Source organism: Mustela nivalis (genome assembly GCF_964662115.1).
Source record: "Mustela nivalis genome assembly, chromosome: 3".
Classification (NCBI taxonomy): domain Eukaryota; kingdom Metazoa; phylum Chordata; class Mammalia; order Carnivora; family Mustelidae; genus Mustela; species Mustela nivalis.
This window is the reverse complement of record NC_139022.1, coordinates 32781090-32797993: the sequence shown is the minus strand read 5'-3', so window position 1 is coordinate 32797993 and position 16904 is coordinate 32781090. Positions and strand designations below refer to the sequence as shown.

At 40.4% G+C, this 16904-nt stretch overlaps 2 protein-coding genes across 2 annotated transcripts in view; one reads left to right on the top strand and one right to left on the bottom strand.

Annotated features, from left to right (window-relative positions):
* Window positions 1-16904, bottom strand: part of PROP1 (PROP paired-like homeobox 1) — a gene marked incomplete at its 5' end in the record, with an annotated part of 94756 nt that overhangs the window by 11193 nt on the left and 66659 nt on the right. The gene's annotated exons all lie outside the window — the stretch shown is intronic.
* LOC309860821 (olfactory receptor 1E1-like) lies at window positions 5355-6293 on the top strand (the record flags this gene model as incomplete). The annotated part of the gene is made up of 1 exon (XM_082723264.1): window positions 5355-6293. The coding sequence occupies one exon, from the start codon at window positions 5355-5357 to the stop codon at window positions 6291-6293; it is 939 nt and encodes a 312-aa protein (XP_082579390.1).

Here is a 16904-nt window from a genome sequence, read left to right as displayed (position 1 = left end):
AATGCCGATTATGTAACTACATAAATGCTAATTTAGCATAAAATATGAAATATTTAGTATTTAAAGCTGTCCAAAAATGTGAGCAATCTGTCCACTGAAGACTAAAAATAGCATTCATGAGAGAAATGAAAGAAAACCTTTTAAAATGAAGAAATGCGCTATGCTTTTAGGTCAGGAGACTAAATGCTATTAAGCTATCCATTTTCTTTTTCTTCTTTTTTTTTTGTAGAGAGAGCACCCAGGAGGGTAGGGGGCAAGGGAGAGGGAGAGAGGGAATCCTAAGCAGGTTCCTTACTCCTAGCTCAGCAGCCGATCCCAGGCTCGACCTCACAACCCTGAGTCTAAGCCTCCACCAAAAGAGCCAACCAGGCACCCCAGGCTGGCAACTTTTGATTGATGAAATTCCATGCAATCTCAATCAAAAGTTCATCAGGTTTTTCCATAGAAACTGGCAAATTGAACAATTTATATAATAATGCAGGGAACCTATCTGGTTGTGGGAAGCTACCAGCTGCAAAGGGAGGCCAAGAACTGTAGGATAGTGGAACCATTCTGTAAGTTGATTGTGGTGATGGTTACACGACTGCACATGACTAACCAGACTCATCAAAGTGTACCCTTCAGTGGGGCCTGTTTATTGTTCAAATAGAACTCAAAGCCTGGAAGAGTTAATTTTGGAATAGGGGAAAAATAAAGGCATGAAAATGAAACCAATGAAAAAAATACGCAATGATTAATTTCAGGAACATCCAAAACTTGTACAAGGAAAAAAAGTTAATGTAAGTACACCCACCGGGTGTAACAGAGTCAGAATGTTGATAATAAAATACTGGCCTGCCTCAAAGTGTAATGTGCCTACATTAGGGGGATTTAAGGAAGAAGAAATGGGACAGTCATCTGTCAGATGGCAAGAAGGTAGGCAAGAGTGCAAATCAAAGGTCAAAAACAGTACTATATACCTGAAACTAATGTAACATCGTGTGTAAACTGTACTTCAATAAACAAAATAGCATTAGGGGTGCCTGGGTGGCTCAGCGGGTTAAGGCTCTGCCTTTGGCTCAGGTCATGGTCTCAGGGTCCTGGGATCGAGCCCCGTATCGGGTTCTCTGCTCAGCGGGGAGGCTGCTTCCCCCACCCCCTCGGCCTGCCTCTCTGCCTACTTGTGATCTCTTGTTTGTCAAATAAATAAATAAATAAGATTATTTAAAAAAGAGGATATATTCTATAAAATCAGTGTTTGGGGCCCCTATCAATAGTTTTTGTGATAGCCTAAAAAGGACCAAATCACAAATATGTGATTGTTTCCTGGGCTGGAAAAAGAATGTGTCATCTCCATTTACAGGGTGGAACTAGATGTCTTTGAAATCAGATTTCCTCATGGTTTAAATAAAATCTCTGTCATATTTTTTTATTAACTACTTTATCACATTCTGGGAAATGTATGTTAAAGTCTATCAAGATATTAATTTAATCAATCTTAAAAATTTTCATGAGCCTTTGCCTTATGTAAACTGTTGTTACACTGTTTCATTTGGTGATTCATAAGAGTTTTCCCCTTATTATCGTAAGATATCACTTTTTGGGGTACCTGGGTAGCTCAGTCAGTTAAGCGCTCAACTCTTGATTTCAGCTCAGGTAGAGATCTCAGGGTTATGAAATCGAGCCCCAAGTTGGGCTCTGCACTTAGTGTGGGGTCTATTCCATTCCCTCTGTTCCTCCGTCTCTCTCCTCTCTCTTGCACATAAATAAATAGACAAATAAATAATATCTTTTAAAAAAAGATGTTAGTCTTTTATGACTTATGCTCCTGGTTGACTTAATTACTACCCTATCCATAATTAATAATGTCACCCCGATTCTCTCAATTTTTACCTAAACATCTCTGCCCAACTTCACATTTGTGTCCTTTTTTTCTATTTTTTAAAAGGTGAGTTTTGAAATATACATCTTTTGAAAGTTTTGCTTTGTGTATGACATACAAATGCAAACTTAGAAATACACACCCAAGTTCCGAGAGCCATTAGATACCATTTAGATGACGACATCCACACCCGTCCCCAGAACCCCTACCCAGTCTACAGGCCAGTATCTCTAGGCGATGCCTCCAGTTTCCTGCGCTGGGGACATAGTCACTATTAGATTAAAACACAGATTTGAGGCTCTGTTCTAAATAATTACTTTCTCAGTACAAATTAACAAATCAAACTGTATGTTTGAGAGAGGAAAAAGTTCAGGGTCCTGAAACCTTTAGGATTCCAAGCGAGTCAAGGCAGGAGCAAAGTGTATCCAGAACAGAATTGCTATAGTGTAGGTGGGCCAATTTCACTGACTTCATGATTTTTCTTCAGGTCCGCTTTGGGCAGAGCAAGGGATGAGGTAGATTCTGTGACATAAGACATACTTGAGGTAACTGGGAGTGACAAGTCTGAGCACCAAACTGAGTTCCTCTCACACAGAGACAGTGGTGTCCAGAGAGAAGAGGAACAAAGAGCCGTTGGTATGTGTGTCTCTAGCGGAGCTATGGGGAATCTACCCTAGGGACCCCCAACCTTAGCAACTATTGCTACCTAGAGCCCCAAGAAAGTCCCAGTCTCCAGGGAACAAAGATCTACTTCTTTGCTCCCAATCCTCCAAGCCAGACCTGGGAGAGCCCCATTGTCTAACTCCAGATGTTCTCCTTCGGTGAGAAAAGGTTCTTCAGTCCTCAGAGCTGAGACCCTGCAATCATCCAGGGTCAATCAAGGAGCCAGTGGTGACAGGGGTCCCATAGCCACATCTCCACATCTCACAGCAGAGAAGACCCCGGTAAGAAGGGCAGGGTACCTCCAACAACAGACAGATTCACATGGATGGAAACACACAGACACACAACACACACAGTTGTACTTCTGCAAAAACAGACTGATGACATCCCTCTGCACCTAAGCAAGCGGGAAGGGGACACATGTCTTGGTTTGACCTGTACAACCCTTTCTCTTTTCAGGATGTGCTGCCCAGGGAAGGACAGAACAAGCTTGTTTCCAGGGTGGAACTGGAAAGCAGCAGTGGGAGATGAAGGAGAGAGCTAAGGTCCGTGGTGCCAGCATCAGTGACTGCGGGCTCCTAAAAATCCTGCCCCAGAGTCATTCTGCCTCCCTCAACCCCCAGAGACTCTTCTGGAAGGCATTCCAGACCCTTCCATGCTGCCCCTACTCTGCACCTTCCCAGCAGTTGCTTCCCTAGGTTTGCTCATCCCGCAGTATCTAGGTGTCCCAGAGGGAGGCTACTTGGGTGCCACACGGAGCCCCACAGAGGGGACTCAGCTGGGGCTGGGGACAGGGCTCAAAGCAGCTTCAGCTCTGAGGTCCAGGAACACAAACCCTCAAAGCTGCACCTGTGTCAGATGGCTCAGAGATGGCCACACACCAACACGACTCCAGAGAGATCGGGGCAGGAGACCAGTCATAGGTATAGTCCTTCCCCGGGCGCCGGCAGGAACGCTCTTTTCCTCAGAGGACGCTGCATGGGAGACTGAGTGAAAGTTCAGGGGTGGGCGGTGAAGGGCCATTCAGAGGAAGAGGAATTCAGGGGGTGACTACCATGATGTGGCTTGTTTCCTGGGGAGTCTGGATTTTAGGGGTGCAAACTATGAAATTATAACTTTTTTTCCTCCCGTAACTGACACTCCCAATGCTGGCATAAAAACTCCATACCAGGAAGCATGGAATACTTTGGGCTTGTTTTACTCAGTCTTTGGCCTTTGGTAGCCAGCCAGAGGCGATCAGACCACTCTCACTTGATACCCTATTGCCCCTCTTTTATCTTTTCCTCTGTTTCCATTATGGGAAACCACCTGTCTTTACATCCTGAACATTTGCTGGTGCTGGGCAGCCACTGTCTTGTTTTCTTGATCTGTATCTCTCTCACCCCTCAGCGTCTACAGCCCACGGTAACCATGCTCCCTGCGGAACACCTTCGAGCTTCTGTCTAGTATGGTTTTACGTACCTATGATCTGGGAACTAGTCCAGGTAATAAACAACATCCAATCTGAGCGCTTTCCCCTTGATTTTACTGATTGAAATCTCACAGCGATAGGGACCTCACTGTCTCCATTTTATGTGTATCCTACAGCCAACTTCCTAGGAATATTCCCTTCAAGGTCTTCTGGCCCAGCCATGGAGTCACATCACAAACCAGTTCCCTGCCTCTCTTTCTCCCCTTTCTCCACTTAGGCCTGAGTAATGAATGCGTCCCCTCGCCTTTACTATTCCCAAACCATATATTTTTCCAGGAACATGTCTTTCACTGTGCTTTACTTGACTCCCACCACCCCCACCCCCCATCCTATAATGATTTCTTAGTCCTGGGATTATTTGCTGGAGGTAACACATGAATTTGGTCTTTACCCATCAATAAATCCCTTCTGTCCAAAAGCAAAAAGGACTATATTATTGAATACATATATGCTATATGTGACTGTATTGTTTTCAAAAATATACCCGTCTTTGTTCTTCTATCAGAAATCAGAGGAATGTTTCACACCACACCCTGAACAGCACGCTTAGGATAGCCTTCCCAACAGCTGTGATCTATGGTTCGGTCAACCTCATAGCAGCTAAAATGTTAGGGACAAACTGCCAACCCGGTCTTTCCAAACCTGCAAATTCTCCATTATCTACATAATCTGGGAAAATACAAATGTTACAGATAACGACCGTGGGTTTGTAATACAGCACTTAGTACAGAGCCTGCCACATGGTTAAGTTGTCCTAATAAATGGTTAGCTAATCAAAAAATACCACACAGGGGGTGCCTGGGTGGCTCAGTGGGTTAAAGCCTCTGCCTTTGGCTTGGGTCATGATCTCAGGATCCTGAGATGGAACCCCACATCGGACTCTCTGCTCAGCGGGGAGCCTGCTTCTCCCTCTCTCTCTGCCTGCCCCTCTGCCTACTTGTGATCTCTGTCAAAGGAATAAATAAAATCTTAAAAAAAAACCACACACACAGAAAAAAAGCACTTCACCCTATTTGGATATCTACTAACTTTTACTGTCTCGTGAGTGTGGAAATATCACTTAACTATCCTGACCCTGGTTGCTTTATCTGTTGAATGAAATTAAGTATCTCAATTATTAGACTGGGTTAAATACTACACATGAAAGTATCAATATAGGATACTCAGTAAAGAAAGTGGAATAAATTGAACTACAGCCATTGGTAATTAAACACTCTTGAAATGAAGGAGGATTTTTCTGTAAAATGATTATTCATCTTTAGTTAATTTTGAACTAAGTAAATAAACTATTCCAAAATCCATTGGCTTAAATGTTAACATGTGATCTGACCCTGTGATTACATTTTCTCCCCTGCAGACATGGATGGAGACAACCAGACTATTGTCACAGAGTTCCTTCTCCTGGGACTCTCTGGGCGGTCAGAGCAGGAGGACGTTCTCTTTGGGCTATTCTTGGGGATGTACTTGGTCACCATCATTGGGAACTTGCTCATTGTTTTGGCCATCACCGGGGACAGTCACCTCCACACCCCCATGTACTTCTTCTTGGCTAACCTCTCCTGTGTTGACATCTGCTTTTCGTCAGTCACAATCCCCAAGATGCTGGTGAATCACATCCTGGGAAGCAAGTCTATCTCTTACGTGGAATGCATGACCCAGATCTACTTCTTCATCACTTTCATCAACATGGATGGGTTCCTCCTGAGCGTGATGGCCTATGACCGGTATGTAGCCATCTGCTGCCCACTCCACTATACCATGATCATGAAGCTCAGGCTCTGCATCCTTCTGGTGGTGGCATCTTGGGTCATTACAAACCTGCATGCTCTGCTGCACACTATTCTCATGGTCCAACTCATATTCTGTTTCGACAATACTGTGCATCACTTTTTCTGTGACCCCTATGCAATTCTAAAGCTGTCTTGTTCTGACACCTCTATCAATGACCTGGTGGTGTTCACTGTGGGGGGAATGATATTTCTGATGCCGTTTACCTGTATCATCCTTTCATATGCTTATATCCTCTCCAATGTGCTGAAGTTGCCATCTGCCCATGGAATAAGGAAAGCCCTGTCCACATGTGGATCCCATCTCACTGTGGTCTCCCTCTTCTATGGGACAATCCTGGGGGTATATATGCGCCCTTCATCCTCCTACTCCATCCAAGACACGGTGGCCACTGTCATCTTCACAGTGGTGACTCCCCTGGTCAATCCCTTCATCTACAGTCTGAGGAATCATGACATGAAGAGAGCCTTAAGGAAACTAATCTCATATTCTAGAACTAGAAAATTTTAGAGCTTAGAAGATTTTTGGATATCATGTTTTTCATTTTATAATCAGAGGACCTGAGGTCTAAATTCACCTAGGACTATTTCTCTAATTAATGATATATGGTCATGCCCATCCTTTTAGTATGAGGCCGGTGGTTGCTCTTAAGTCATAAAAGCATTAGTTTGGGGCGCCTGGGTGGCTCAGTTGTTGAGCGTCTGCCTTCAGCTCAGGTCATGATCCCAGGGTCCTGGGATCAAGCCCTGTATTGGGCTTCCTGCTCAGTGGGAAGCCTACTTCTCCCTCTCCCGCTGCCCCCTGCTTATGTTCCCACTCCTGCTACATCTCTGTCAAATAAATAAATAAAATCTTTAAAATAAAATAAAATAAAAGCATTTGCTTGTATCTATAAAAAGGGTGGATTCTAAAACACTCATTTTACACACAACAAAACTCAGGACAAACGACATATTTGGATATTTTTGGATGGTTCCAGCCACCGCATGAGACAGTGGCCACCATAGTGATCTAGGAATTTCAGAGGACTTTGGAGCTGGCGCTACTCAGCATCATTTGAGGCCCTCTTGGCTTTACATTAGAAGATGTTAAAATTATTCCCAATTTACTGAGTTTCAGAAAGGTTATTGTTACCAGGACTGTATGACTAGTAATTATTAACTATAATATGGTCCTATATACTCTCAAGGTCATTGGTCATTACTGAGTTAGGCAATGTTCCCCCTCTCTCCTAGAGTCAAGACAAATCTGGACCTCTCAAAGATCATAACCCTGCCCCTACACTACTCCTCTCCCTGCTACTATTCTGAATTTTTGGTGCTTTGCTATTGTTCAGTATGGGTGTCAGGAAGCCTCAGACAGTAGCTAGACTTCTTCATGGAACTCTTGGTACCCTTTCAAGTTTAAACAGGCTAAGAGACACAGGTTCCCTTGATGCTGAGATGTCCAGAGTTACTATAGCACCTTAGGGACATGAAAATATGAATATAGGATTTGGGTGGGGACCCAGGACTTCTGATTCAAAGTCAAGTTTGTTCTACTCCATGAGGCCAAGTGTCTAAGAGTCCCAGCTTCTTCTCCTAGTCTACATCTGAGGGCTAGGAACCCATAAGTCAGTTCCCATCCCCTCTTCCCTGGTGTCCAGAGGTCACTTCCCTAATCCCCAGTGGCCAGTCTTCAGTACCCCTCCCTCACTGGCCTTCTTGCCTCTCACTTCTCTCCTTTCTCAATCTCCGATCTCAAGGCTCATAGTACTCTTATCCTCACCATCAGATCCTTTCTGACTCGGTCCTGACACTGACCAACCCTTACTGTGACCACCACAACAGGCTTATTGTGGATGGCTACCTCCCACGTCTCCCTGCCCTTATCTATCCTCCATACAGGATCTTTTAAATCCTCCTAAATAAATCACTGAGTATATTCTGTCAGCCAGTCTGTATATAAAATGATGAAAAAGCCAGGATAAATCCAAGTATTACCTTTGAATATGAGGCCTAACATGACTTGGACTCAAGCTATCCCCACACTTTGCTCATCAACTCACATATTCATCTGTTCCATGACTTGCCTCTTCTAATTTTCTTTCTCTTTCCTTCGTTCATTCTCAGTTAGAAGACTGCCTTGATTTTAAAGACTCTAACAGTAGTGCATTTCCTTTAACTTCTTTACTGACCCCATCCCATAGACCTATACTGAGCACATAACCCAGTGCTTCTCAGGTGCAGTAAATGAACTCCCTTATGCATACTGGTGCCAGTGGAAACCTGACTATAGGTGATAAACCTGATGTTTATCCTTCCTGAGCTGTGAACTGGAGTAGGTTAGTGCAAATGCTTGAGATATAATAACATAGAGCAATGCTGGTGTTTAAGGTTATATGACTCATCTCACAAACATCATATTCTTTGTGTTACCCATATCTATCTGCTCACGTCTCATTACATTATTGATTATTACATTACATACTTATTTCAAGAAAGGACTGTAGATTATGCATGGGCATATCCCTACAATGCTTAGTAGAGTTTTTGTTCATCCCAAATAATCATGTCTTCACAAGTCATTGATGATAGGGTAGTAGGCAAGTCTAATGGAAGACTGGAAACTGAATATTCCTAAACATAAAAAACTACAGCACTAAAATTTTTACATCTAGGGAACTAGAATAGTGACAGATTTACTCCAGAACATGGAAAGGTTTCACTGAATTCTGGGACACAAAGAGGCAGCAAGGTTGAATGGAAAAGAGCCATGGTTTGGAATATAGTTTTATTTCTCATTCCCTCTCTCCCTCCACTCTCAAATGTTGGGTATGAGTGAGAAGGAGGATGAAGAAAGAGGCAAGTCATCAGGGAAATACAAATCAAAACCACAATGAGATACCACCTCACACCAGTCAGAATGGCTAAAATTAACAAGTCAGGAAATGACAGATGCTGGTGAGGATGCGGAGAAAGAGGAACCCTCTTACACTGTTGGTGGGAATGTAAGCTAGTACAACCACTCTGGAAAACAGCATGGAGGTTCCTCAAAAAGTTGAAAATAGAGCTACCCTATGACCCAGCAATTGCACTACTGGGTATTTACCCTAAAGATACAAACGCAGAGATCCGAAGAGGCACATTCACCTGAATGTTTATAGCAGCAATGTCCACAATAGCTAAACTGTAGAAAGAACCTAGATATCCATCAACAGATAAATGGATAAAGAAGACGTATAGTATTCATCTATACAATGGAATACTATGCAGCCATCAAAAGAAATGAAATCTTGCCATTTGCGACAACGTGGATGGAACTAGAGGGTATCATGCTTAGTGAAGTAAGTCAATTGAAGAAAGACAACTATCATATGATCTCCCTGATATGAGGAAGTGGAGATGCAACGTGGGGGGTTGGGGGGTAGGAGAAGAATAAATGAAACAAGATGGGATCGGGAGGGAGAAAAACCTTAAGTGACTCTTAATCTCACAAGACAAACTGAGGGTTGCTGGGGGGAGGGGAGGTCGGGAGAGGGGGTGGGGTTATGTGCTTTGGTGAGTGCTGTGAAGTGTGTAAACCTGGAGATTCAAAGACCTGTACCCCTGGGGTTAATAATACATTATATGTTTATCAAAAAATTTAAAAGTTATTAAAAAAAAAAGATAGAGGCAAGTCAAAGAACATACTACGTGGTGCAGAGTCAAAGGGAAAATAACTCTCTATCATCATGGTCCCCACCAATTCATCTCAGGGAGAAGTCATCATTTACCACACAGCAGATCTGCCCCTTCTACTGAAATCTTCACTGGCTCTTCGCATTACTTTTCATGAGCCAACTACATAAGGGGACTGTAGGAGAGATAGGGGAAAGGAGTTTATTCCAGGGACCTGAGCAGAATCAGCTTTTGTTGTGTCTTCCTGCCCATGAGGCACTCACAGGACATGAACTCATGAACTTCTGAACTCGTAAATTAACGCGTACCATCATTTGGGGCCTGTGGTGCCCTCTTCCCAACAGAGGCAGATACAGGGCCAGGCTGGCAGAGTCCTCCCTGGGAGCAACCAGGAAATCAGATTTGTGTCTGCAAATTCACCCTCCAGAGTCTGCTCTCTGCAGCTGGGGTCCCCACAGACACCATCCCCCTTCCTCATAGGCAACTTTCACGTATCACTAATGAGCCACTAGGGGCAAGCTCTTCACAAGCAATTGAAACAAGTTGCAGAGAAAAGTTTGACTTGAGCTCAGTGAATGTTGAAAGAGAGGCTCATCCCTCTTCCCAGCATGTTTCCCCAGACATTGTTCCCCCAGTGGAGAAGGGACCATTCCATGTCATGACAATTGCAATGAGATGTATGAATCATCTCCTTTCAAACTGTGCATTAGAGACTAATCCAGCCAGGGACGTTCCAGGAGAGATTGGTAGTGTCTCTTCTGAGCTGAAGGCTTTCATTGAGTATTGCATGTTACTGCCATGCCTGTAATATTTTGTCGACTTGTGTTTGAGGGCAGAAAAGCTTCACATGGACTTTGTTTCTCACAATGTCAATCAGCCATCAGCAGATGACTTTGCTTTTATTACGGGAATATTAAAAACTGGTTGCCTAGTCCAAATGGCCAAAAGACACACCAGAAAGTGTTCAACCTCACTTGGCATCAGAGAAATACAAATCAAAACCACAATGAGATACCACCTCACACCAGTCAAAATGGCTAAAATTAACACAGGAAATGACAGATGTTGGCGAGGATGCAGAGAAAGAAGAACCCTCCTACACCGCTGGTGGGAATGCAAGCTGGTGTAGCCACTGTGGAAAACGGTATAGAGGTTCCTCAAAAAGTTGAAAATAGAGCTACCCTATGACCCAGCTATTGCACTACTGGGTTGTAACATGACCCCAAAGATACAAATGTAGTGATCTGAAAGGGCATGTGCACCACAATGTTTATAGCAGCAGTGTCCACAATAACCAAACTATGGAAAAAACCTAGATGTCCATCAACAGATGAATGGATAAAGAAGATATGGTGTATATATACAATGGAATACTATGCAGCCATCAAAAAATGAAATCTCACCATTTGCGACAACGTGGATGGAATTAGAGGGTATTATGCTAAGTGAAATAAGTCAATCAGAAAAAGGCAATTATCATATGATCTCTCTGATATGAGGAATTTGAGAAACAAGACAGAGAATCATAGAGGTAAGGAGGGAAAAATGAAACAAGATGAAACCAGAGAGGGAGACAAACCACAAGAGACTCTTAATCTCAGGAAACAAACTGAGGGCTGGTGGAGGGATGGGGTGGCTGGGTGATGGACACAGGGGAGGGTATGTGCTATGGGGAGTAGTGTGAATTATGTAAAACTGATGAATCACAGACCTGTACCCCTAAAACAAATAATACATTATGTTAATATAAAAAACCTAGTTGTCTAATTGATGAACTCTGATTCCTAATAAATCTGGTTGTCTAGATTAACCTTTCATGTGTGAGCCACAAGGAGGTTCAGTGTCTTGCCAAACTCATTTTCAAAACAGACCATCTTTTATTTGGTCGAAACTTCGTGTCTGAAGTTATATCATGTCGACAGTAAAAACAAACAAACAAACAAACAAACAAAAAAATGCTGATTCAGGCCCATCTTGAATTTTTAAAAAATTCATTTATTTTAGAGAAAGAGTGAATGTAAGCTGAGGGAGGGGCAGAGGGAGAGGGAGAAAGAAGGACCTTCCCCACTGAGCATTAAGCCAGACCTGGGGCTTGATCTCACAACCCTTAGACCAAGAGTCAGACAGTGAACAGACTGAGCCACCCAGGTGCTCATCTGATTGATTTTTAAATGTGAGATACAAGTGCTATTTTAGGCACATTGCTATCCCTGTATTATGGAAATGTTTGTCAAGAAGGATGTGATGTTATTTTTGTTCTTCTTTCAGTCTTTGAGTATGGACCTATAAATCACTTGAGAGCCAAGTTCTCTAAGCACGATCCAGACTTCCCATACCTGATATTCATATACAATCTGCCATTTAGTATTTTTTCAGAATTTGGTAGAAAAGGTGTTTTTTTTTTAAATTGTCAGCAGACAAGACAGGTAGTATAAGAAAGTAAGGAAAAGGTAAAAAAAAGGATGAGGGCAAGACAAAGGGAAATCGCAGCCAACAAGGAAAGAATTCTCAATGGCCAAAGCTAGAACAATTCAAGCAACAAAATACATAAAGTAGTATTGGATTATAATCCAAAGTATAAAATAAACTTCCCTGAGTCCATACTGATGAAAACAAATGACTAAATGAGCAAATAAGTGGGGGGGGGGAGGGATGTATTTTCCTCACAGGGAAACTCCAAGTAATATATCTAGACACTTCTGCCACCCCTCCATGCCAAAAAGTAGAACTTAATCCTCTTCTCCCTCCTTCATGGTGGCTGGACTTAGGGACTTACTTCCAAAGATTAGAATATGGAAAACCGAAAACAATAACTTCAAAATAGAGAAAACTGGCAAATGATACTACCTTAACCAAGTAATGAAGGATAACATCATCATTGAAAGTCATGATGATATCATATGCTACCTAAATGATGTGAGAGGGGTCCTCCACCTCTGTGGGATTCTTATTCCAAAGCCATGATAGCCTAATCATGAGGAAAGTTATAAAATCCAAATTTGAAAGGCACTGTACAAAATACTCTTCAAAAGTGTAAATGTCATGAAGAAAGACAGAGAAACTGATACAGATCAGAGCACAAATAAATGAAACAGAGACAAAGAAAAAAAAAAAAAAACAAAACAAAAACAATAGGAATGACAATGAAACTAAAAGCTGATTCTTTGAAAAGATAAACAAAACTGATAAATCTTTAGCCAGAATCATGAAGAAAAAAAGAGAGTACTTTAATAAATAAATAAATAGAAATGGAAGAGAAGTTAAAACCAACACAACAGAAATACAAAGGATTATAAGAGACTCCTATAAAAAATTATATGCCAGCTAATGTGCCAACCCAGGAAAAATGAATAAACTTCTAGAAACATAAAATCTTCTAAGATTGAATCAAGGAGAAATAGATTTATCTGAACAGACTAGTTACTAATAAAATTCAATCAATAATCAAAAACTTCCAAGAAACAAAAGTATAGAGCATTTATTCCCTCAAACATTTAGAGAGTTAATACCTATCATTCTCAAGCTATTCCAAAAAAACTGAAGAGGAAGGAACACTTCCAAACTCATTTTATGAGGCTAGCATTATCCTGATATCAAAACCAAACAAAGGCAACATCACAAATAAAGGAAAATTACAGGCTAATATTCGTGATGAATACAGATGCAAAAATCCTCAATAAAATATTAGCAAACTGAATTCAACAATATATTAAAGGGATAACACATAAGAATCAGGTGAGATTTATTCCAGGGATGCAAGAATGGTTCAATATCAACAAATTATTCAACATGATATACCACATTAACAAAAAATAAATATTATATGATCATCTTAATAGATGCAGAAGAAGTATTTGATAAAATTCAACATCCATGTATAATAACATCTCCCAAGAAAGTGGGTATAGAGCAAACATATCTCAACATAATAAAGGTCATATATGACAAACCCAGAGCTAATTTCATACTCAATGGGGAAAAGCTAAAAGGTTTTCCTCTAAAATCAAGAAGACGAGGATGAACACTCTTGCCTCTTTCACTCAACAGTATTGGAAGTCCTAGCCAAAGCAATCAGACAACAAAAAGAAATAAAAGCTGTCCAAATTAGAGAAGAAGTAAAATTGTCACTATTTGAAATGACCTGATAGTATATATAGAAAACCCTAAAGACTCTACCAAAAAAACTTTAGAAGAAATGAATTCAGTCATTTCAGAACCTAAAATTAATATACAGAAATCTATTCCATTTCTATACACTAATAACGAATGCTCAGAAAGAGAAATTACAGGGGAAAAAATCCCATTTACAATTACACCAAAAAGAATAAAACACCTAGGAACAAATTTAACCAATGAGGTGAAAGACCTGTACTCTAAGACTATAAGACAATGTGGAAAAAACTGAAGATGATATGAATAAATGGAAAGACATACAGTGTTCATAGATTAGAATAATATTGTTAAAATGTTCATACTATGCAAGCAATTAACAGATTTAATATTTAATGCAATCCTTATTTTTCACAGCAGTAGAACAAATAATCCTAAAATTTGTATGGAACCTCAAATAGCCAAAGTAATCTTGAGAGAGAAGAACAGACCTGGAGGCATCACACTCCCTGATTTCCAATTATACTACAAAGTTAGAGTAATCCAAACAGTATGGTACTGGCACAAAACATATATAAAACCTAAATACACAGATAAATGGAACAGAGACCCTAGAAATAAGCCCACATTTATATGGTCATTTGGTCTTCAGTAAAGGAGGCAAGAATATACAATGGGGAAAAGACAACTAGTATTGGGAAAACTCAACATCTACATACAAAAGAATCATACTTTCTTACACCATATATAAAATATAAACTCAAAATAGATTAAAGATTTAAATGTAAGACTGGAAAGTGGAAAACTCTCAGAAGAAACAAAGGCAGTAAGATCTTGGACATATGGTCTTAGTATTTTTTTTCCATTTGTCATCTCAAGCAGGGCGACAAATGCAAAAGTAAACAAATGGGACTACATCAAATAAAAAAGGTTTTTCACAGTGAAGGGAACCATCAACAAAATGAAAAGGCAACCTACTGAGTTCAAGGCAATACTTGAATATAACCAATAAGGGATTAATACCCCAAATATGTAAAGAACTCACATAACTCTATATAAAAAAAAAAAAAAACCAAACAGTCTAATTTAAAAATGGGCAAAGGACCTGAAGAGTTATATCTCTGAAGAAGACACGTAGATGGCTGACAGACACGAAAAGATCCTCACCATCACTAATTATTAGGGAAATACAAATCAGAATCACAATGAGATCAAAATCACACCTCGAATCTGTCAAGATGACTATTATCAAAAAGACAAGAAATAAAAGTGTTGGTGAGGATGTGGAGAAAAGGCAACCCTGTGCTTTGTTGGTGGGAATGTAAATTGGTGCGTCCATTGTCGAAAACAGTACAGAAGTTCCTCAAGAAGTTTAAAGTATAAATAACAGGTAATCCAGCAATTCCACTTCTGGGTATTTAGCCAAAGGGGAAAAAAACCACTAAATCAAGAACTTGTATTCACCCCTATGTTCACTTCAATATTATTTATAATAGTGAAGAAATGGAAAAAACTTCTGTGTCCAACAATAGATGAATGGATAAAGAAGATGTGATATACATATATAATAGAATATTTCTCAGCCATAAAAAAATTTGTGGCAAAATGAATAGACTTAGATATTATGTTAACTGAAAGAAGTTAGAATACATTTATCATGATGATCATTTCCTTACATAAATGTTGAATGACAATGCTGTACACATCAACTACACTTCAATTAAAAAAATTTATCAGTAACTATGCACTCCTGGGGAAGTCTTCACATATTCACAGGCATCTGCAAATTCTCAAAAAATTCATGAAGGGGTAGACCAGTGTATACAGAATGTTTACAGCAGCATGATGCTTTTTCAAAAAATTTTTATTGTGGTAAAATACAAGTAACATAAAATTTACCATCTTAACCATTTTTAAGTGTACAGTTCAGTGGGTCTTAAAGTCATTCATAGTGTTGTACAGCCATAACCAGAATCCATCTCCATCTCTCCATCTCTCTATCTCTCCATCTTGCAGAACTAAAACGCTATACTCCCCTTTCCCCTGTCCCCTCCCCTCTGCAACCACCATTTTGGCAAACACCTTTTTATTTTCTGTAGAGTCACACACTATTTTTGTGTGTGTGTGTGTGTGTGTGTGACTGGCTTATTACAGAAGCATGTTTTCTTAAAAATTATTACTACTCTTATCTGAAAATGAAAACAAAAACAATGAATCTTGAGATACAATTAGTATCTAGCCTATAGTGAGCCCTTTGATTAATGTGAGACAAAGCATTTTTAGTTTGTGTTCAGTTTGTTTCCTGCTTCTTGTTCTTTTCTGTCTCTTTTCTGGCCTTCTCATGGGTTACTCAAACATTTTCAGAATTCCATCTTGATTTATGTAGTGTTTTAGAGTATATCACTTTGTATAGTTTTTGTTTGTTTGTTTGTTTTGTTTTGCAGTTGCTCTAGATATAACAGTATGCATACATGAACTAGCAGTCAGCCAAGTGCAGAAACCCTACTTCCATTTAGGACCCTTTTCTTCCCCACTTTTAAAATATAATTGTCTTAAATATTCCCACTATATATATGGAGAACATCAAATGGTGTAATTTTTGCTTCAACCATCATGTCTGATGTAAGACACTTAGAAGTAGGATAGTATAATATTCCTATTTTTCCCATTCTGAAGTTCTTTTCTTTCAGTAGTTTCAAGCCTTTGTTGTTATCATTGACTTTGTTTAGAGGATTTCTTTTATTCTTCCTTAAGTATTTTAGTTTCTCCTTAGTTATCTTTTGAAAACATCTTTATTTCCCTTTTATTCCTGAATATGTTCACTAGATAGAGAATTCATTGCTGATAGCTCCTTCCATTGCACTTGAGAAAAATATGCAACTTCCTCTGGCTTCCATAGTTCAGATTGGGGCAGGGTGGTTTCTCCACTGGTATTTGATTGAAGGAAGGTGGGAATTACCAAGAAAGTTTTCTGTTTGGCCACCCTTTTCCTGGTTTTGACTAAGGGGAACAGGCTTAGAGCTTTTTTGGTCTGTGTCTGTTGGAGGTTCTCACATGGAAGCTTCTAGAACACATTAGCTGAAAGATACGGAAGGTGAGAAGGAGAAGGGAATTTACTACCATGTTGCTCCTCAGCCCTGAAGTTCCTCGCAGTTTGCCATATTCTTTTCACATTTCAGAGTCTTTTTTTTTTTTTAAGATTTTATTTATTTATTTGACAGAGAGATCACAAGCAGGCAGAGAGGCAGACAGAGAGAGAGGGGGAAGCAGGCTCCCTGCCGAGCAGAGAGCCCGATGCAGGGCTCAATCCCAAGACCCTGAGACCATGACCTGAGCTGAAGGCAGAGGCTTA